The sequence below is a fragment of the Aquarana catesbeiana genome, linkage group LG03 (assembly GCF_042186555.1).
Source record: "Aquarana catesbeiana isolate 2022-GZ linkage group LG03, ASM4218655v1, whole genome shotgun sequence".
NCBI lineage: Eukaryota > Metazoa > Chordata > Amphibia > Anura > Ranidae > Aquarana > Aquarana catesbeiana.
The window spans coordinates 637,544,190-637,566,823 of record NC_133326.1 but is presented as its reverse complement, the minus strand read 5'-3'; the positions used below and the strand labels follow the sequence as shown (position 1 = coordinate 637,566,823).

The window sequence follows — 22,634 nt, the reverse complement described above, 5'->3', positions numbered from 1 at the left end:
GGCCAGTTGGAAAATACTGTACTGTACTGAAGTCACCTAACCCATTCCCAGCTATGAAGAAACAACCATAGAAGGCTTCTAGAGTAACATCTACCACTACACAAAAGCAGAAGAGTCAAACCATAGCGGTGTTCTGAGCTTTTAGAAACAGAGAATACAATTTGGTGTGCTATGTACACATATAAATGGCAGCATGAATGTTTTTCTAGAAGTCATCTGCCATACTACAGATTTTTCTCTATAAGGATTCAGTGTTTTGGATGTATGTATGTGTTTATATTTGGATATATGGATGAATATTTGCTAAACCAAAATTGTACTATGCAATCATGTGCAGACGTGGTGTCATTCGTTCTAATATGTACTTGACCTACAGATTAAAAAGTAAAATCTCTTCTCTCCTAAAGTCTGAAAAGCATGAAGAGTTTTCTAGTATTGGTGACATAGCAAATAATTATGCCTCTTAAACAGACCTTGGGGACAACCAAGGAGGTCAGGTTTCCAGATAAATAATGGCGCTTCTGAATGTTCTTGATTTTCCTTGAATGGCTCTTCTGTCTTTAATACATGCACATTTATATGAAATTATAAGTTATATTAGCAACTTTGCACTGGCAAAATTACCACTTTAGAAGCCTATAAGGTTACATTAGAGCTGGTGCAAATTGCTCTGTTCACAAGTTTTAATAAGTGGGGTTCTTCTGTAGAGCCTTGAAACTTCTTGATTTGACCTTACTTAGAACCTAAATAATTAGGTACCCTATTTGAACTTATTCAGGGTCTTACCAACCTGACCAGACAAGCCATTTTGGCTACATACAGCCCCAAAAATAACCTTAGATACATACATAATTATCCTTATTGTAATCATGTTGAATACTTCAAAGGCAACCACTAGTGTTGGATGAACTGTTTTGTCAAAAACTTGTCTCCTGTTTTTATTCCTTTTGTACAGTTTCTGGGTGAATGGGGAGGGGTACTATGTACCCCTCCCCATTCACATAGGGGGGCGCCGAGATCTGGGCCCCCCCTTTATAAAGGGGGCTTCCAGATTCCAATAAGCCCTCCGCTCGCAGACCCTGACAACCACAGCCCAGGGTTGTCAGGAAGAGACCCTTGTCCCCATTTGTCTGTTTGACCATTCGCCGAACACCCAAATTTGCAGGGTGTTCGCCCCGCCCTGCAATGCACTGCGAGCTGCACAATGCATTCTGTGCTAGACATGTGCGGTTCGTTTCATTCCGAATTAAAATTCAGATGGATATTAATTTTTCAGAAATTCGGAATATCCCAATTTACAAATTACAATAGTACCGAGTTTAAGATGAATCCGAAATAACCAAAAAAAATTTGGACGAAATTCAAATTTGAATAATTTTCAAATAATTTTAAAATAGTTTTCGAACTTGAATCTTTTTCCAATTTGAATCGTTTTCGAATTGTTTTCAAATTCAAATAGTTTTTGAATTTCCAAAGAGAATAAAATAAAATATAAAATAAAGAAATATAATAAAAAAATAATAGAAAAGAAAATAATATAACAGAAAATAAAAGAATAGAATAAAATAACATAGACAGAATATAACCATATAATCTGAAATTCGAATTTCAAATAGAATACATTTGAATTCAAATACATAAGAAAAGAATAGAATAGAATAGAAAAAATAATAGAGTAGAATAAAATAGAATAGACTATAATAGAATAGAAAAGAAACAAATTAAAGCATATATTAGAATAGGAAGATTGTTATATTCATTCTATTTTATTCTGTTGTTTTTTTCTATACTATTGTGTTTTTTTTAGTCTATTCTACTCTATTCTTTTCTATTCTATTCAAATTCGAATTGATTCTATTTGAATTTGGTATATTATTTCTATTCTATTCTATTATGGATTTGAATTTTTTTTTTAACGGATTGATTTTAAACGGATTCAACTAATTTAACTAAACAAATTTATGTAAATAATTATAACTAAACTAAACTAATTTTTTTTGTTCTGCACATGTCTATTCTGCGCCCTGATTGGTCATAGCTTTGCCCAATCAGGGAGCAGTGTAAGCTGGTTGGTAAGAAGCAGGTTGGCCGTGGTGTCCTTAACAACTGTCAATGGGTATCCCCGCTGACAGCTGAATAATAAAAAAAGTTCCTGTTAAAAAAAAAAAAAAAAGACAGCGTGGAGTCCCCCCCTTTCAGATCTGGTATAGATTTTAAGCGGAACCCCACGCCAAAATACAAAAAATGGCTTGGGGTCCACCGCAAAATCCATACCAGACCCTTATCCTAGCATGCAGCCTGGCAGGTCAGGAAAGGGGGGTGGGGTCAAGCAAGGTGGCTCTGCCACCCCCACCCCAAAGCACCTTGTATGGGAATAAGGGTCTCTTTCTGACAACCATGGGCTGTAGTTGTCGGGGTCTGCAGGCGGGGGGCTCCCAGATCCCACCCCCCCATGTGAATGGGTATGGGGTAAATAGTACCTCTACCTATTCACCAAAAATGTGTACAAAAAGTAAAATAAAAACAGGAGAAAAGTTTTTGATAAATCCTTTATTAAAAAATAAAAAAACAGTGTCCCTCAATGTAAGTCCATTGTCAATCACACCGCCCGCCGCACCGCCAACCCGAAAAGAACAAAACAAAAACCACTCCACCTTCTAGAGCGGCCGCCCTCCGAATGCCGCCTCCACACTTTGACAGTTCTTATATAGGTAAGGGGGGCCGCCCCTTGTAACATCACAGACTGGTGCATGCTGGGTCGGTGACATCACAAGGGGGCGGTGCCACTAGGTGACGTAGCAAGGTGGCTCCGCCCCTTACCTATATAAGAAATGTCAAATGGCAGAGCCTGAAGTAGGCAGCCAGCCTTCATAATGGGCGGGAGCGTTTAAATTTTTATCTTTTTCGGGTGCGGCATGATTGATGATGGATTTACATTGGGGGACACTATTTTTTAATAAAGGAATTGTCAAAAGCTATTTGTGTGTTTTTATGAATGGGTAGGGGTACTATGTACCCAATACTCATTCACATGGGGAGGGGGCCAGGATCTTGGGACCCCCATGTTAAAGGGGTCTTGCAGATTCCAATAAGCCCCACGCCCGCAGACCCCCACAACCATTGGCCAGGGTTGTCGGAATGAGGCCTTGTCCCCATCAACAAAGCACCCCCCCATGTTGAGGGCATGTGGCCTGGAATGGTTCGGGGGGGGGGGGCGCTCGCTCGTTTTTTTTGTTTTAGAAATGTAATTTTTCCTGCAGCATATTCTATATGGCTACAGATGCGCCACTTTAAAGGCAGACTAAAGGGATCCCCCAGGCACTATATTTAAAGAAATTATTCATTATTATTGTTGCATTTTAAGCATAATTAAAATCACTGCTCCTGAACAAACGATTTTTTGCTTTGATACATGTACCCCAGGGCAGTACCCGGACTCCCATATGCCTTTTATGGCCAATTACTTGCACATAAGCCTTCAAAATGGGCACTTTTGATTTTTCCTGTTCAGCTCCCATAGACTTCACTGGGGTTCACCGTTCGGGTTAGAACTTTTCCCCTGTTCGGGAGTTCTGCTGCGAACCAAGGGGGGTGTTCGGCCCATTTCTAGCAACCATCAAGCATATTAGGGAAAGTTGAAAGGAGTGCTGAGGTAGTGGTAAACAAATAGGTAGATAGTTACTGACTTGGCAGATTTGCGACAGAGGCTTTTCATATTTAATGCAGTTATCGTGGCAAAGCAGTATTTTAGTGAATGGATGCAGAAATATAGATATATAATGCATGCATGTAAAATAACTCTGCTTTGAAACTGATGCTTGTGTAGTCACCAGATGAAAAAAAAATATATAGATTTAGTTTTTACTTGAGTACAAATCTCTTCAGGTCCAAAAAACTACTTCCTTGCAATAACATTTATTTCCAGTGTGTAGCCATACAAAAAGAACATTGCCTACCCCAGCGTTTCTCAACCTTTTTACCCTAGAGTAACCCATGAAATAGTTTTCAGATCTTGAGGTACCCCTGATAAAAAACAATTCATCATAAGGCAGGCAATACACAGTTCGAATCTTGGCTGGTTCAGCGGGAACCACCCGAGATTTGTACTGTGTATGGACAGGCTGAATGTACCAAGTTGATCAATCAATCAACTTGGGTACAACCATTATGCTGGGTTTTACCTGCGATTGAGCTAGCAGCTGCTATAGCCGCTAGCATTAATCACTGTCTTTTCCTGGCTAAGACGGCTTCCCCTGCCAGGAGAAGACAATAGCCCGGCAGGAGGGATTCTGACATCAACACTGTCTGTGCTAATGGGGGAATCAAGTAAACTTGTTTCCTGTAAACCTGTGGTTGCAGGAAAGAAATTTTCTCTGTGTATGGCTGGCCAGTGTAAAGATGTCGAAAAATGTCCCCCCTTTACAGTGGTGGTCAGAATGGCACCCTAACAGATTGCTAAAGAGATCATTGGTGTCATGCAGCTGGCTCTGCCAAGCGATATTGGTCCTGGAGAATTGCAGGTACAACCAGTTGGGAAGTCAATCACCCACAGCTCAAAGAACCCCTAACAAACTCTGGAGGAACCTTTGTTGATCATGATTGGTCTATCCTATGCCAACTCTGCTTTTGTAATACTATTGGGGTTCATTTACTAAAAGTGGAGAGTGCAAAATCTGGTATAGCTCTGCATAGAAACCAATCAGCTTACAGGTTATTTCTGTCAAAACTTAATTGAACAAGCTGAGGTTATAAGCTGCACTCTCCAGTTTTAGTAAATCAACCCCTATGTCTGCCACAAAGGCCTTCTTTATTTCACTCAAGTGTACATATTCGCCAGCCCACCGTGGATCGACAACTTCCGTCCAAAGGTTCTTTTAATGAAAGAGATCACATCACAAGGATAAGTGCAACGTTTTGGAGCCGCACAGGGCCCCTGACAAAAGCGCCCTGCACGGCTCCGAAACATTCCACTTATCCCTGTGATGTGATCTCTTTCATTAAAAAAACCTTTGGACGGTTGATCCATGGTGTGCTGGCGAATATGTACACTTGCTTGATGTTTCTAGGACCCAACTGGTAATCGCTGCAGCACCCACTATTTTATGAGCCATATTTGCCAGGAACATGTGTGATAGGAATATTGACCATTCTTTATTTTTCTGTTGAAGGATAATCAAATCTGGGCTTTACTGCATTTCTTTTGTACATTTCTTTAAGCAGTTATCTTCCCAAAATATGAACATTGGCCATCATTACATCCCCATCAAGCATGAGAAATTGCATCTCTGGCTTAGGAAGGCAGAGCTATGTTTGGCTGTACAAAATGCTAACGTGCTTCCAATTTAAGAAACTCCATATTTTTTAAGCAATTATTATGGCCACTGTGCTCATGGAAAATTTCACGTTTTACTGCACAGCCAGTACTGGCTTCTGTCAGTGACCCCGTTCTATGTGTCTCCTTTACTCAGAAAAATCTGGCTTATTGTCTGATCCAGCAATTCTTTTTTATATGTGATTTGCCTAAAATATGTGAGCTGTTTAGACATTTATTAAAGTGGTTCTAAAGGCAGAAGGATTTTTGACCAGAATGCATTAAGGTAAAAACAAACTTCTGTGTGCAGCCCTGTAGCCCCCCCCCCCCCCCCATACTTACCCGAGTCCAATGTCAATCCAGTGCTGTGCACAAGAGTAGGATTGTTGCTCTCTCTCTCATCACTGGCTCAGAGGCAGCAGCGGGAACCATTGGCTTCTGCTGCTGTTAATCACCGCCAGTGGGGAGGAAGCAGAGGGTGGGGATAAGCAGCACTGTTTGTTTCAATGGGCACAGAGAGTGAGCCTGCATGAGTGCCCCCATAGCAAGCAGCTTGCTATGGGGCGATCAGCAGATGGGAGGAGCCAGGAGCACCAGCGGCTGACCCGAGAAGACGAGGATAGGAGCTACTCTGTGCAAAACCATGCTTGTTATTTTAAAAAAATCAGAACTCCACTTTTTTTTTGCTTATGTTTGTTGCAGAGGCGGTCCTGACTCAACTTCTTTTTTTTTTCCTGTGCATTACAGCTCCTTGTTCTGCATGCAGGGTCTATGTGTATTCTCTTCCAACAATAACTCTGTGGGAACCTTTATGCACAATATTGTTTTAATATAATCCCCCCATGTAATCCCACTCCAGTGCTCAATACTACAGGGGTGACGTAATTTATTGTAATAATTAATTACAACGAAGAGCACAAACCATAATCTATAAAACACACACACGCATGTACTCAAATTTAATAGCAAGCATTGTGGTTACAGATTATTTTTTGGTGTTCACAATCCTTTCTATTGAATAAACAAAATAATTAAAATTGATAGCTTGGGAAATGGATCATGGGGAATCTCCCAGAGTAAAAACGTAGGACAGTTTTGCTCTGTCAAATTTAACCATTAGTGGGTTTTTTTTGAAGATGAAAAAAGGCATATACCAAACACAGCAAGAAGGGCTCTTTGGAATAGTCTATAAAATGAATTAATACAAGGGTTATGGGAGGGGGTTGCAACAAGTATCTAAAGGATATCTTTACCTGTTCACCTGGGTGGAGGGAAGAAGTACAGTTCAGATGGCTCCACAGTGGCAAGCAAGCTGTGGGGAACCCTTTACATTATCTCATCTTCAGAGGTCTCCAAACTTTCTAAACAAAGGGCCGGTTTACTGTCCTTTAGGCTTTAGGGAGGAGGGGGGGGCGGGCAGACTGTGGTCTGTGGTAGTAGAAAATGCCTGGGTGTCAGAGGGAGTAAACAATGCCCTATTCTTGGTATCAGTGGAAGGAAAAGTGCCCCATCATTGGTGACAGTAGGAGGAATGGTGTTCCATCATTGGTGTCAGATGAAGGAATAGTGCTCCACGGCCTAATAAAGGCAAGCAAAGGGCCACATGCGGCCCCTGGGCTGCAGTTTGGAGACCACTGACGTAGCACACGACCTGGCATCAATGTGGCAGAAGACCCAAAGCATTGTGATGCTTCCAGCCCTGGTAATACCAGCCACATTGCTTCTGGTGTTCTGAACTGGAACTGTTCCGAGAAAGAACTCATTGTAAAAAAAAATTGTAAAGAAAATGCCACTAAAAAATAAACTAATGGTTAATAACTTGCAGTTTGGCAAACAAAAATATAGTGGGTCAGAATGCGAAGGCAGCAGCGAGAATTTGTTATTACTTGCTCAGTTCTAGAGAAAAAAGAACAAAGGATTCTATTGACAACTTTAAAAAAAAAATGTATACCCACCATACTTTTTTTTAGGTACATTGATTACCAGGCTGTTGGGATTTGCCTAGTACTAGACATAGTAGAGATTTTTTTTTCTTTTCCTTTAACGCTCTTTGCTTGTGAAGACACATGTTTTATACAAAGGGATATAGGTTATACGCGAACCCTTGTTCTCTAGCTTTGGAACAAACTAACCTGTACACTCCATCAAAATTCTTTTTGAAGTCAGTCCTTTCTGCTACCCTGAAGATCTAATATTTGTAATCTGCAACATCTGTAGATAGAGAACTGCACCCACACACAAGTCCAACAGACAATAAACAGACTCCGGACTCCGTGTCACAAAAGGAGAAAACAAAGCATCGTCTGCTTTATAGTCTATGCCATTCCATGGGGTCTGGCTAATGGGAATTCATTAAACCCACATTAAATAAATCTGTTAGCAAGGCTTAATTAGCAGAATTACAGATGTCAACCTGGCAATTATAACTGTCTGAAAACATTTTCATCCCGCCATGATAAACATGCAGCACTGTATAATTATACCAAGTATTTCTATACCCTGGTAATTTATCGGTGGTACTGTATAATAATGCAGTGTAAATCAATTTTTAGGCAATAAAAACATCATCCGCTTCGGTTATAATGAGTACCTGCCATGAGGATGTAGGATGTGGGTTTAAAAAAATTTGTGGCGGAATGTTGTTTTACATGGTCACACTGAGCATATACAATAATCAGCGATAACATTATGACCACCCACCCAATATTGAATAGGTCCCCCTTTTTCCACCAAGACATCCCTGACCCCTTAAGGCATGGATGCCACTAGGCTTCTTAAGGTATGCTGTGGTATCTAGCACAAAGCCATCAGTAGAAGATCCTTGAAGCTTATGTTGGCTAGCCGTCTTACCCACAGTACATCCTGGTGCCATCCCTTCCCCAGGTAAGTGACGCACATGCACCTGGCCTTCCACATGATGTAAAAGAAACCATTATTCATAAGACCAGACCACCTTCTTCCATTGCTCTGTGATCCAGTGCTGATGCTCATGTGCATGGGCGCTCTGACTGGTCTGCGGCTATGCAGCCCCATATGCAACAAACTGCGATGCACTGTGTGTTCCGACAGCTTTCTATAGGAACCAGCATTAATTTTTTTCAGCAATTTGAGCTACAGTAGCTCTTCTATTGGATTGGACTACACGGTCCAGCCTTCACTCACAACGTGCATCAATGAGCCTTGGCCACCCGTGAGCCTGTCACTGGTGCACCAGTTTTCCTTCCCTGGACCACTTTTGGTTGGTCTTGACCACTGCAGACCGGGAACATCCCAGAACAGCCGCAGTTTTAAAGTTGCTCCACAAAATCCTCATTTTGCTACCGTTAGTAAATAAATAAAAAGTGATATTATATTTACTTGTTTTAAGTACTCTTGAATGCCGTTCGACAAATCATCAATCTACTGATGAGAATTCATACGGATTCATATGGGTTCATACAAATGTTCATTCAAAAAATCCACTAGTGTAATGCAGGCCATATACGGTCGAATTTCGAAGGAATTTTCTATTCAAAATCAGAATGTTCGTTTTTTTTGTGATCCGATGGTGCCATCATTGATTTTCGAAATTCAGCGGACCAAGCCTTCAATTTCACCGCATGTTGCTACAGAAAAGAATTTTCGTGCCTGGGAATCTTCTTTTCTCTCCGTAAATTTTCTTTTCTTATTACATTTCTTGCACGATTCTCCCATCATTGATTAGAAAATCGGTCGTTTTTCTAAAAATTTCCAACATGTCCGATTCCTAAAATTTGATTGCCGCACAAAAATCGGCCGTTGTTGCAGCCCACTAATGGTGCGAAATTCATACGTAAATTCTTTCATACGATTTTCGAAAGAAAATTCTTACGAAATTCGAACCGTGTATGGCCGGCATAAGGAAAATTTCAAAGGCTAAGTTCACATTTGTGTGATGTAGGCAGGGCTAGTGCTAGACTATTTTGTGTACTAGGCAAGACAAGCTGCTTGCAACCCCCCCCCCAAAAAAAAACAAAACAAAACAAAACTTGGCTTGTGGTTGTGGTGCATTAAAATCATTATAAACTGCCATTTGGCAAAACAGGCATAGACATGGTGACAGGATTGCCTCCTGAACACCTAACAGTAGCCGCTTAACTGCACTCTGAAAAGTGATGCTTGTCAGAATTTTGGCTGGTGTGAACCCATTGTACAGCCATTGCAATGTCACTAATATTCATGTTCTTTAGCTCCCTGTATTTCCTGGGCAAAACATCTGTTTGCTCTCTTCTCCCTCACCTCAATCATTGGAGGATCTTCGCTGCATAGTTCAGGAGCCTGAGTGCAAGCTTCTCCCTCATCAGAACTGCCACTTGCTCAATCCCACACTTGCACTACAGAAGCCTGTGGGATTTACTTGCAGTAATGTAGAGTGAACTTGTGTACCCATTGGCTGAGGAGGCAGAAGGAGGCGGTACAGCCTGTAGGCTACAGGTTGTACCGCCCCCCACTGCCTCCTCAGCCAAAGGGTAGCTGAAACTTCCTCATATGCCCCTCCCTTCTGACATCACCCAGGATCCCCGGCAGCATGTTACTTTTCTATTCAATTTGTAGGAGACAAATTGTGGCTGTGAAAAACAGGCTGTGCGGCCCCTTCAGCTGATAGTCCTGCAGCTACACTAGCCTAGTTCCTCCACTATTCATGGATGTTTTGGGGGGTTTGGACCCCCCTGACCCCCCATTATCTATGCCCCTAGGCTGTGACTGTGCCCTAGGTAGCTGCCTAGTTCACCTAGTGGTACCCCTGGATGCAGGAACATGTGCCAAATCGTGCATGCTCCCGCAATGCACAAGAAATGCACATGCCTTTTGGAGATACGTGTCGGTGCCATAAATTCTTAAAGGAGCAGTAAAGACAGAAGGTTTTTTATCTTAATGCATTCTATGTATTAAGATAAAAAACCTTCTGTGTGTAGAAGTCCCCCCAGAACCCCTCAATTACCTAAATTAGCTCCTTCTCTCTCCAATGATGTCGATGGTCCCCTCAGCCATCCAGTACACTCCTCCTGATTGGTTGACACAGAGCAGCGGCGCCATTGGGTCCCCTGGCTGTAAATCAAAGTCAGTCAGCCAATCAGGGGAGAGAGGAGGCTGGGCCAGGTCGGGGCTCCGTGTCTTAATGGATACATGGAGCTCTGACTCGGCTTGGGTGCCCCCTGTAGCAAGTTGCTGGCTTGAGGGGCACTCAATTGAGGGAGGAGCTAGGAGCAGCAAAGAGGGACCCGAGAAGAGGAGATTCCGGGCTACTCTGTGCAAAACCAACTGCACAGAGGAGGTAAGTATAACATGTTTGTTATTTTAAAAAAAAATAAAAAAAACAAGTCTTTACAATCACTTTAAGGGCACCATAGCGCACCTTGCAAACTCACATACAAAATAATGCGTCGAAACGCACGGCGACACAGTGCCATGCTTTTGGTGGACTTCTTTGGTGCATTGAAAATAATGGGCTACCCTAAACCCAATGTACACTGTTGCACCTGCATAGGCGTGAACAGAACCTTAGCAAAACAGCTAGGTGACCAGCATGTGATTGAACAGTGAAGGAGCAGCAAAAGACTGAATACATCATTTCTCTGCTCTCTCTTCCAGTCAGCATACAGTATGCAAATGCAGCACACCCGACTGGCCCCAAGAACTGCCCCTTTTCAGCCTGAGTGCTGCGATACAGGGAATTACTGTATTACTGTACTATTACTGAACTTTACTATAATTACTGTATCTCTGCTAGTTACATTTCAAACACATGTTGTAAATTGCATTAATTGGTGTTTTCTATTATTTGCCAGGAGTTCAACTTTAAAGTAAACTAAGTAAACTTTAGCTGATTTTATCACAGTTGCAGTGCTTGTTGGATAACATTAGTAGTTCCTGCAACGGTTTCACATGTTCCCTTAAAAATGTTTCTCTACTGGTAAGTTCTGAGCAGACTACACCTAATACTCTGGAAACACCTAATACTTTGGGTACGGTGATTGTGATGCTATGCTTCAGGCATGATCATTTTGCAATGCCACATTTTCGATGCAATAAGCTACCAATGTTCTGGGCAGAGAAACTAACAGCATATTCCAGGCCTAGTCACTATAATGGGTGGCATATGTACATACTTTAGTGACATGTTCTGGGCACGGTGGCACCAATGGCATGTTCTGGGCAGAATGGTTTGGAAGAAATGTTCTAGGCACAAAGGCTCTGCTGTCATTTTTCAGGCACAATGAATGACTGTGAAGTCTTATTTTATGTAGAAAACAAAAGGCCTGTTCTGAGCACAATCACAGAGCCATTTCTGGCAAATCTGCTTTTATAGTTAAAGTGCAAGTTCATTTGGAACAAAGTCCCTCTGTTCCTCTTTCTTCCTCATTTTTCCTTCGTTTTAGTCTTATCTATATAGTTGTATATAAAATGCACTTTTTATCTTTCAAAAAGTGTTTCCCAGTGCAAAACCTTTCACCCAATTTCTAAATTGCTGCATTTGTACATTTTAAAAGCCAATATAAAATAATAGTAGTGGTAAAAAAGCACTTTTGGGTTTAACTATTTTTTTTATGTATAATTCTCCTTTATGGCGGCATGGCAGGGGGTGTGTCCTATTCCTACATACTTTTGCTAATAAGTGACCCTTGTTCCCATCTCAGAAAGTTGGGAGGTATGCCCTTCATCTTATTGTTTGCAGGACAGGATTCAATTCTGGCCACTCCTTAGTGGCCACTTCGAGCTATGCAAACAGCATGCTGAGAGGCAGAGCCAGCTGTCAATCAGGCAGCTGGGTGGATCTCGACAATATTGTCTGGATCCTTCCAGGGGCTGAAGCCGTTCTGCTATGTCAGCAGTGATTGGGCAACAGTCTGTTATAAGCTGACTCTGGGTCACAGGAGAACAAAAGTGAGTGCACTCCTGTGACCTAGAAGAGAAGTATAACCAACAAATCTTTGGCTATACTTTGATTTTAAATGCATTTTTAAATACACGCAGTGTATTTGACTTAGCTTCAGCCTCTTGCAGTCCCTGTACATCAGAGCTCAAACTGGGAGAGGAAGGAGAAACACAATAAGCCAAATATATGAGCTGTAGTGCTTACAATGAACATGAGGATATGAGAGCAGAGTGACAGAAAGAGATGAGCCCATCAGTCTTCTATTTCTTCTTTCACTGTCTAATCACGACTAATGCATGACTTCAATAGAAAGAAGTCAGGTGACCAAACTGGCTGTATTGTCTGGCAGGGCAGAGGAAAGGCAGTGCAAAAAGCAGTTAGTCCAATGTAAAAAAAAAATTAAAAAAAAGTATTCTGTAGCTTATGAAATGTAACACGTTGAAGTGTCCATTGAAAGTCTTTATTGAAATTTCAAGCAATACAAAGAGTCAAACACATGGGGTATAGAAACGTAAGGTCTAGACAGTAATATTTATTCTGTAATTACAGTAACATAACTAAGGTGGCCAAGCACGGCCTGTACAGTGATTTAACAAAGAAACAAACAGCTTGTGAGTTTATCAAAGAACCATGTAGAGAAGACGTGTGGAATGGGAAAAAGATTTGGAAAAAGAGGGGGGAGAGACTATGCAAAGGAGGGAAGGGGGTAAGGAACTAGAGGAGGGAGAGGGTGGAAGGAGAGGAGGGAGGGCAAGTGCAGAGTGGGGTTGGGTATGACCTCTGAATGGGTCAAGGTCAGGAAGTACCACGGTAGTCAATTGGACGAATCAGCATTTGGTTACTGAACATTTGGGGTGGGACAGCAATGGGGACCCTGAGGTCAGAAAGTTGTGTAAGTGTAGGTTTTTTTTTTTTTAGCTAGTATTTTCTCCATATTGCATTGGAAATTCAGGCCACTGAATACACTTTTTGTAGACTGAGGTCAATAAAGTAAATGTGGATTGGTCCTGATTGTTTACTTTGAATTATTTATTTATGGGCCCAAGCTAGATTACAAAAGAGTATCATGAAACAATTTGATTAACAATATGGGTTACTGAGAAAGAGACCACAGGCATCAAGTAAGCAAGGGGGATTGGCAACCTACAAGTGCCCAGCTGTAGTTGGGCACCATGAAAATGCAAAGTCTGTTACCGGTATGCCCTTCACAACAGATAGCAATGGAGGTTGCAGTACTCACATTGGTATAATCTTGTTTGGCCATCATATTTTTTAAGGCAGAAAACTGGAAGGGGTGAAAACTGGAGAATACTATGCTGAAGATAAGGTAAAATAAGAAAGGGGAGAAAGAAAAAAAATAAATAAAGAGGGGGCCACCAGGGAGTCTATGTAGTCTGATAACCACAGTGGAAGAAATCCCAGCATGGTTTTACCCAGGTGCTGCTTCTTCACTCCACTCCAGCCATAATCCCTTGAAGAAGTCATGTGTCCAGTGACGAAACACGTCGGATAGGGCCGATTGATGTCACTTCCGGTTGAAGCCAAAAAGAGTGGTATAGCACTAGTCTGGTTGACTCTCCTACTACTTGTGAGCGTTTTTCTTGCATTTTATCAATTTAAATAAAATAAATACTACACTATCTTAAATTATTTTCCCCTTCTACTTAAATATGCTGTAAATAGACAAGCAGCTTATGACCTCTTAAAATGACTTACACGTTTATTTTTGGGGATCATTAATATGTTCACATAGAGGAGTGATCACATGAATATCTTCAAGTGCATGTGACCTATATTACATATATTACATATATTGTTTAGTTGAGTGTTCACTCTGAAAGGTGGTGGAGCACTGTCTTTTTACTGGGGCATTTTTTAACACAGTCTACTACGTTGGAATCACTTATTCTTTGTTGGACTTTTGTTCTGGGACTTTTGTTATATGTTTTATGCACGTTTATTTTTATTTCTTATTATTTATATGTATCCAATTATTTTTAAGATTCACTGGTAACATTGATATAGTATTGCTCTGTATGTAGCATTATGTGTTAAACGTTCACTTTACATTATTCATTATTTATGATGGTTGATTTAGAACACTGTCACATATGTTGTGGGAATTGTATAACGCTGATTCTTATTTACAATTTTTTTTCAAGAGCAGTACCGCTATGTTTCAAATATTTTTTGTCTTTAGTGATGTGGGAACACATTTGTATGCAGCAGTTCTTGCTTTATTTAGGTATTTATTTTGTGGTAAAAGTAGTGCATGAGTGATTTTTGTTCTTTAGTTCACTAGTGTCGAAGGAACATGTTGAAAATTTTTTTTTGATCAACAGCTGCAGCCGCTGATCAGTGTAGTTGGTGGGTGCAGCTGTCAGAATAATATGTACCAGTAAGGAGGATACCTCCATCTAATTTTTTTTGCGGATGGGGTAATTTGTTAATTTTTTTTTGTTCAGCCCACTGGCTGAGTGTGAAAAAAAATAACAATGTATGGCCAGCTTTAGGTGCAATTCACCTTTTTAGATGTCACCTATAAAATGGCAAATCTTTAATTTTGAGTTCAGGTGGGTTCTTCACTGGTCTTCGGGTCCCCAGCGCCACCATCTTGAGTGTGGGAAGTCGGCTCTGTCTTCCGGCTGGCTCACAGCCAACTCCCAACTGTGCATGGACAAGATGTGCTGCACTTTCTGAATGGTCCCACAGCCTCCTGGGTCCTTATGATCGATCCATAGAGGTTACAGGCAGGGAGAGGGGGGGCATCTAGGCAAGCAGAGTGGAAGTGGGTTCAGGTACCTGCCAGAAATAGGTACGTGCTCTCAGAAAAAAAAAAAACATTTACTTTAATGACAGAGGATGGAAGGAGGAGGAGGATGAGAATAACTTTGGATTTTAGGTGAAGTTCCACTTTAAGTGGTTGAGAACCATACTCCATATAGGTATAGAACAAGTTATAAAGTGTACCTGAAATGATTTAGGTTATCCAGCTCTTGGGATTAGTCCAGCTCTGAGTTGGTGCACTTTGTACATGATCACTGCCATTACTGTATAAGCCCATCAGTAATTCTGTAAAGTATGTTCTCATGAATATTAAATGAGACCACCAAATCTCTGCATCCCTCGCACATTTCAACCTTTCCTTCACTGACACTATTATTCCTCAGTTCATGCATGCTTACCTTTTCCATCAGCTGTCTAAGCTGCCGACTCCGGGGGTCTCTGGAGCAGGAGGTCTGAGCAGGGGCCACCACTGTGCAGATACATTTACCATCCGGGGCTTGCGCTGATGTGTAAATTTGCCACCCATCTTCGGGGCTGGGGAACAGTGTCTGCCAACACAATAGAAAAAGTAATTGTGAATACAAGTAACAAGTCAAGTATCCTAAACAAGGCAATAGAAAGATAGCCAGTAAAATGAAACATGCTGTAACCCATCACAGCCAGATTTCTTATAATGATGTCAGATTGGACATGAGTATTATAATGGGCAGGTATGGGCTACAGATCTTTGCCTGGTACAAACAAGATTTTATGTTCATTACGCAGAATTCAAATTCCAATGATGAAGGCGGTTAGCAAATCTTATTTACAAAGACTGCTAGATGAAAAATAAGGGTATCAACCAATTTGATACTGTAAAGCCCTACTCCAACTTTTGTATAAAGCAGGGAAGAGTTAGAGCCTCTCTTGAGTTTTTATTTCTGTGTGTGTCCTTGTCGGGGGGGTATGTGCCATCACCCTGCTAACAAAGCAAACTGAATATTGGCATGCATTAAAAAGGGGATTAATTCCAGAGATAAAACAATAATTCTCCCGCTCTACAAGACTCTGGTCTGGCCGCACCTAGAGTATGCTGTCCAGTTCTGGGCACCAGTCCTCAGGAAGGATGTACTGGAAATGGAGTGAGTACATAGAAAGGCAACAAAGCTAATAAAGGGTCTGGAGGATATTAGTTATGAGGAAAGGTTGCGAGCACTAAACTTATTCTCTCTGGAGAAGAGACTTGAGCTTGAGAGGGGATATGATTTCAATTTACAAATACCATACTGGTGACCCCACAATAGGGATAAAACTTTTTTGCAGAAGGGAGTTTAACAAGACACATGGCCACTCATTAAAATTAGAAAAAAAGAGGTTTAACTTTAAACTACGTAGAGGGTTCTTTACTGTAAGAGGGACAAGGATGTGGAATTCCCTTCCACAGGCAGTGGTCTCAGCGGGGGGGCATCGATAGTTTCAAGAAACTTTTAGATAAGCACCTGAATGACCACAACATACAGGGATATACAATGTAATACTGACATAGAATCACACGCATAGGTTGGGCTTGATGGACTTGTGTCTTTTTTCGACCTCACCTACTATGTAACTATGTAACACCAACTTGTAGTCAGTACTAACAGCAGAGAATGGGTGAGCCACAAAAACATGGAGACAGTCTTTTATATAATGTTACTTTATCCAATAGACTGAGATATACGGTCTTTTAAGGCACAAAGATAGCAATAACAATTCTAGTCCAACAGTTTCAGTACACTGATTTTCATTTCCTAGACAGCAACAGGAATTACCAGAGGCTGCTACCATTAAGCTCTCATTTCATACAGGCACTGTGCTTCTCTTTTCACTGTTCACAGGTCCACTATAGGTTTTCTGGGCACCAGAGATTCCTGCAACAGACACTCTGCCCCATATACAGGGCTATCTGACCTAGGATCCTTCACTCTTCTGGCCAAGGGATGAGTCCTAATTTTCCCTCACTGCACATGTGTAGCCTTTTTGTCCTAAACTGAGGTTACTATGTCAATTTATTTTTTGACTGGGCTGTAGTTAGCTCAAACTGATTGTATAGTTTTTCACCTGGTTTTTCCCTAAGCTTACATTGGCTTGCGATTTCTCACTGTCACCAGTAGATGTCACTGATATCACTGGTCATATTATGAAAAAAAAAAAGTTATGAATATTTATATTAACTAGAGCCAATCCAGTAGGAGGTTTATGCCACTGGTGAATTCTGGGGGAAGGATATAAATATTTGGGACAGGCTATGTGCTCGCTCTTTTTCTTCAGACTGCGAACTGAGGAAGTGCTGCTGGATGGAGCTTTGTTGTTAGGCCCAATAGCCTGTTTTGGAGCTTAACGTGTCATATATTGGTCCTGAAGCTGTCCTGCCTGGTCTGGAGAAAGCTATGCCAAGGAGGAGACCCAGGGGTGACCCCTTACTGGAGAGAGAGAGGAAGAAGTCTGGTCTCTCCAGGAAGAGCCTGGTGACTCACTTGGAGGAAGCACTGAAATTTGGGAACATGCTTACAGTGTTGCAAGGTCGACTTAAAGATTCTGAGACTGTGAAGATGGACATTGATCTGGATATGGAGAGTTTGTAAGTGATCTGCTATTGTATGTGGGACCCCTAACCCTCACCTCCTTAACAATTTTGCAATAAAATTTAAAAAGACAAAAGTGACTGGAGCCCAATATCATTTCTCTGTCCTTCTATTTTAGCCATGGACTCGGCCCTGGGGTGAAATGCTAGGCATCCCTTGCCTCTGGAGGTGCTATCCTGCCTTTTGGGTGTCAGGGTAGTGCTACACAGGGTCTAGTCCTTACCTAAAACATCTCTACATGCTATAACACTTCTGTACCTCAAAATGACTGCCAAAAACATACAAGAACTTTGTGTCTAAATGAAACATAGGCTTTCCCAAGATGGCATCCAGAACTCATGGTATGGGATACATAAGTCCTATACTAGGCTCCCTGTAGAGTAGCGGTAAGCAAAATTCACAAGACCGCATTGTTTATTCAAAAGTAAAAAAAGGGGAAGGTATAGCAGATGCCACCCCAAACCACCTACTTACAACGTCATCCTTTTTTTCTTTAACCCTTTACCTGCCTAATTCACCATACTAAACTCAGTCAGGCAGGTTTTACACCTAAACCTACGACATTTTATTCCAGGCCTGATGATCAGCAAATTGATAATACTAAGCATGCAGCACCAGAGAACATGGCAGCAGATCAACTATATTATATTATATTGGTCGACCCTCCCAAATTTTATTAGATCAATATTTTTTCTCTTTTTTTAAGAAATCATTAAAAATCTCAATCTGGTGGACTGCTATGTCACTTTCCTTTAAGGTCATTTTTTGTAAATGAGCTACAATGTTTTTCATGCCTCCACGGCTTTCTAGTAAATTAGTAAACCACTCCATTGTGATGTCACTGGTCCTACTCTGATAAATGATGAGGCCTTTCATGACAAGTAACAGCTAGATCATTTTGAACAGGAAAAGACTATTCCCTGTAAAACATAATGATTTCTCTAAATAGCTCATAGTTAACTGTCTTTTATTTTCCTACTTGATCCTACTCCTCATAAAACACACACATGCCAGTAATTCCAGCCTATAAAAATATTCCATTAACAGCCAAATGCATATAAAAAAACAACCTCATAGAAAACAATTGCATCATTTAATATTGTCACTATGCATCAGTCCATTGTAAGTCAATCTGACTTCTCACTGATGAGGTCGCTGACCCCGGGAAAGCCGATCTGACCCTTAACCCTCCCCATTGTGCAGATTGCTGTGATGTTGTCCTTGATTGGTCGATAACATGTCCTGCAGCTTTTCATGTGGTTATTTTTCATTGTGGATAATATCAGTGACATGACTGTAAGTTATACTTGTCCAAGAGATGCCTTACACTCATTAAAAGCATCAGTTTATTAGGTTTTTAGTACAGTTTAGATGGATGGCGCCTTTAAGACATTTAACATGTCACTGTCATTAGGCCACTCTACCCCACCGCAGGGCTCACCCATTAAACGGCGCCGCTATTAGGTCGTTTGCAGCGCAATGGGGCTCAGCCATTAAATGTGTCACTCTTGGTTCAGCTATGACTCTATTAGAGCAGTAAGGGCAATCACAGTGGCAGGCAGCCAAAATGCTTTTGTGCTGGAAGAGGAGTCGGTGTAAGAAAGGGACTTTATCTTAAAACGCACAATGAGCTATTTAACATACAAGCAAATGAGGCATAGGCTTAGGGCATTTACTTTAAAGGGGTCGCATAAATGATTTTAATAAATCTTATTCTTTTTCATCGACCTACGAATTTTCCTGATTGAGAAAGCATATGTGTGCAGATCTTTAGGCTAACACCACATTTTTGCAAACTTTCATGGATTGCTCTATAGATCATTCTGAGTTCACTGCACAGTGCTATATAGACCTGCGGGCAGTGCAGAGAGCAAGAAAAATATGTAAAGTGCTGTAAGCAGAGCAACCAAATATAATCTCTTAACTGTTCCACTTACAGTAAACTATAAGTTGATTGCACAGCCAGTAGTGGCCTTGAAGGGAAGCAGTCACCAAGAAAAAATGCTTGGACATGCACTAATTCCGTAAAGCGACAATGCTTTTCTCAAGTCTGTCACTGTTCAGGTTAACGTGGATTATACTCAAATCTTAAAAGATAAATACAAAAATTAAATATATTGCAGGTTACAGTTCTTAGATGTGGTGGATGCATTTGTTTTCTTTTTTTTTTCAAGCTAAATACATTTTCAGCAAAAACATAAAATACCTGTTGATCTTGCAAGAAATGCAGTGTCCTTGTCACTTCCGGGGAACTGCACAGAAGAATAACTATCTTCTGTAAACTGCCTCTTCTTATCCCTAACTTTTGGGACCTAATTCTATGAATTTACTCCACCATTACGACCACACGACTGCTCCCAACACATCCCAGGTGGCCCTACTCTCTACACTAACCAGATGCTTCAAACATGTTAAAAAGATCTTCTTAGATACTGTTTAACTGTGACTAGGTCGGTTTTCCCACCACACTGGCGGTCAACTCATGTCAAAAGAGAAAAATGCGGCACATCCAAGAATAAAAGTCTTCCTTCAATAGATATCCATTAAAAAGTTACATGAAGACATGCACATAGCCCACAACAGATCAGCTGACACGTTTCACACTCCTGTACTTACTCATTACGACCCTTGTCCCCTCCCTCCTTGAGTGGGTTACGGAGATAGACCATATCAAAAGCATGGCATCATTTCTGGCACAAGAATTGGGTACATGTGAACAATATCATCAAACATGGCTCTCTTGGAATGTGTACAGAGAGTCCGCTAAAATCCGAGACCTGTTATCAGGGCAATGGTATGCCTGGTTGCCTGCTCTTTGTTGTGTGGAGTCTTGCCTGGGTGTCCCCTCTGGGATGTATCCTTCCTATCTCCCTCCCTCTCCCCCTTTTTTTATTTTTTATTTTTTTCTTTCAAATTAGTTTTCAAGTCAGTTCCTTTTCAAGTTAGAATTTACTCAACTGTGAGGTGTTGAGTGGGACCTCATGTCTGCTGATCCATGTCTGCCCATGCACCCAGCATCCATATGGTTACATCACTTATGTTGTGCAATATCCTCGGTACCACAATTTTTTTCTTGGACTTCTACTAACATGTACATAAAGTATAAAGCCAGGTCACGACTTATACTTTATATTGGGTCTAGTCCCACTGCTTGTTTTCTATTTCTCTCTTATCCTGTGCCTTTTTTTTACTGGGATGCACGTATCTTTGTCATACATTACAACTGTGTGTTTATTTATTTGGTTTATTTTGTGTTTGATTTTCTTTATATTTTTGTTTTTCCATTTGTGGTATTTTTGTACTGCTATTAAATTTTCAATAAACTTAGATTATACATAAAAGCTCTGAAATACTTGGAGAAAATGCACATTCAGGTTCCATCTGTATTGGTCAAACTACCAAGGCCTAGGCACTGAGTCACATGATTTCAGTTGGAGGGGGGGAAGTGTCAATCTGAATTTTTATCTTCCCTTTAACACATCACATGGCCATACCAGCTACAGTTGAGCTCAGCAATCTGACTTTTTGTCTAAAGTAAATATAACTGTGCAGGCTTACCGATGAAAAGTATGTATATTTACCCCTAATTTACAGTGCCTTGAAAAAGTATTCATACCCCTTAAAATTTTGTCATGTTACCTCCAAAAACATAAATGTCTTCTATTGGGATTTTATGTGATAGACCAACACAAAGTGGCACATAATTGTGAAGTGGAAGGAAAATGATAAATGGTTTTTTACAAATTTTTTTACAAATAAATATGTGAAAAAAGTGGTCAATACTTTGTAGAACCACCTTTCGCTGCAATTACAGCTGCAAGTCTTTTTTGGGTGTGACTCTACCAGATTTGCACGTCTAGAGAGTGACATTTTTGCCCATTCTTTGCAAAATAGCACAAGCTCTGTCAGATTGGACGGGGAACGTCTATTAACAGCAATTTTCAAGTCTTGTCACAGATTCTCAAATAGATTTAGGTCTGGGCCATTCTAACACATAAATATGCTTTGATCTAAACCTTTCCATTGTAACCCTGGCTGTATGTTTAGGGTCTTTGTCCTGCTGGAAGGTGAACCTCCGCCCCAGTTTCACATCTTTTGCAGACTCTAACAGGTTTTTGTTCTAAGATTGCCCTGTATTTGGCCCCGTCCATCTTAGCATCAACTCTGACCAGCTCTCCAGTCCCTGCTAAAGAGAAGCATCCTCACAACATGATGCTGCCACCACCATGTTTCACGGTGGGGATGGTGTGTTCAGGGTGATGTGCAGTGTCAGTTTTCCTGCCACACATAGCGTTTTGCTTTTAGGCCAAAAAGTTCAATTTTGGTCTCATCTGATTAGAGCACCTTCTTCCACATGTTTGCTGTGTCCCCCACATGGCTTCTTGAAAACTGCAAATGGGACTTCTTATGGCTTTCTTCTTGCCACTCTTGCATAAAGGCCAGATTTGTGGAGTGCATGACTAATAGTTGTCCTGTGGACAGATTTTCCCACCTGAGCTGCAGCGCCTCCAGAGTTACCATGGGCCTCTTGGCTGCTTCTCTGATTAATGCTCTCCTTGCCCGGCCTGTCAGTTTAGGTGGATGGCCATGTCTTGGTAGGTTTGCAGTTGTGCCATACTCTTTCCATTTTTGGATGTTGGATTGAACAGTGCTCCCTGAGATGTTCAAAGCTTGAGATATTTTTTTATAACCTAACTCTGCTTTAAACTTCTCCACAACTTTATCCCTGACCTGTCTGGTGTGTTTCTTGGACTTCATGATGCTATTTGTTCACTAAGGTTCTCTAACAAACCTCTGAAGGCTTCACAGAACAGCTGTATTTATACTGAGATTAAATTACATACAGATGGACTCTATTTACTAATTAGGTGACTTCTGAAGGAAATTGGTTCCACTAGATTTTAGTTAGGGGTATCAGAGTAAAGGGGACTGAATACAAATGCAGGCTACACTTTCCACGTATGTATTTGTAAAAAAAATTTCAAAACCATTTATCATTTTCCTTCCACTACACAATTATGTGCCACTTTGTATTGGT

General features: G+C 41.0%; 1 protein-coding gene across 2 annotated transcripts in view; it reads right to left on the bottom strand.

The window, feature by feature from the left end:
* OLFM2 (olfactomedin 2) overlaps positions 1-22,634 on the bottom strand; it is a 522,305-nt gene that overhangs the window by 136,402 nt on the left and 363,269 nt on the right. For both annotated transcript variants that reach the window (XM_073622529.1, XM_073622530.1), the window contains exon 2: positions 15,392-15,541. In XM_073622529.1, the coding sequence (XP_073478630.1) occupies positions 15,392-15,541 (150 nt within the window). The remainder of the gene's footprint in view (positions 1-15,391; positions 15,542-22,634) is intronic.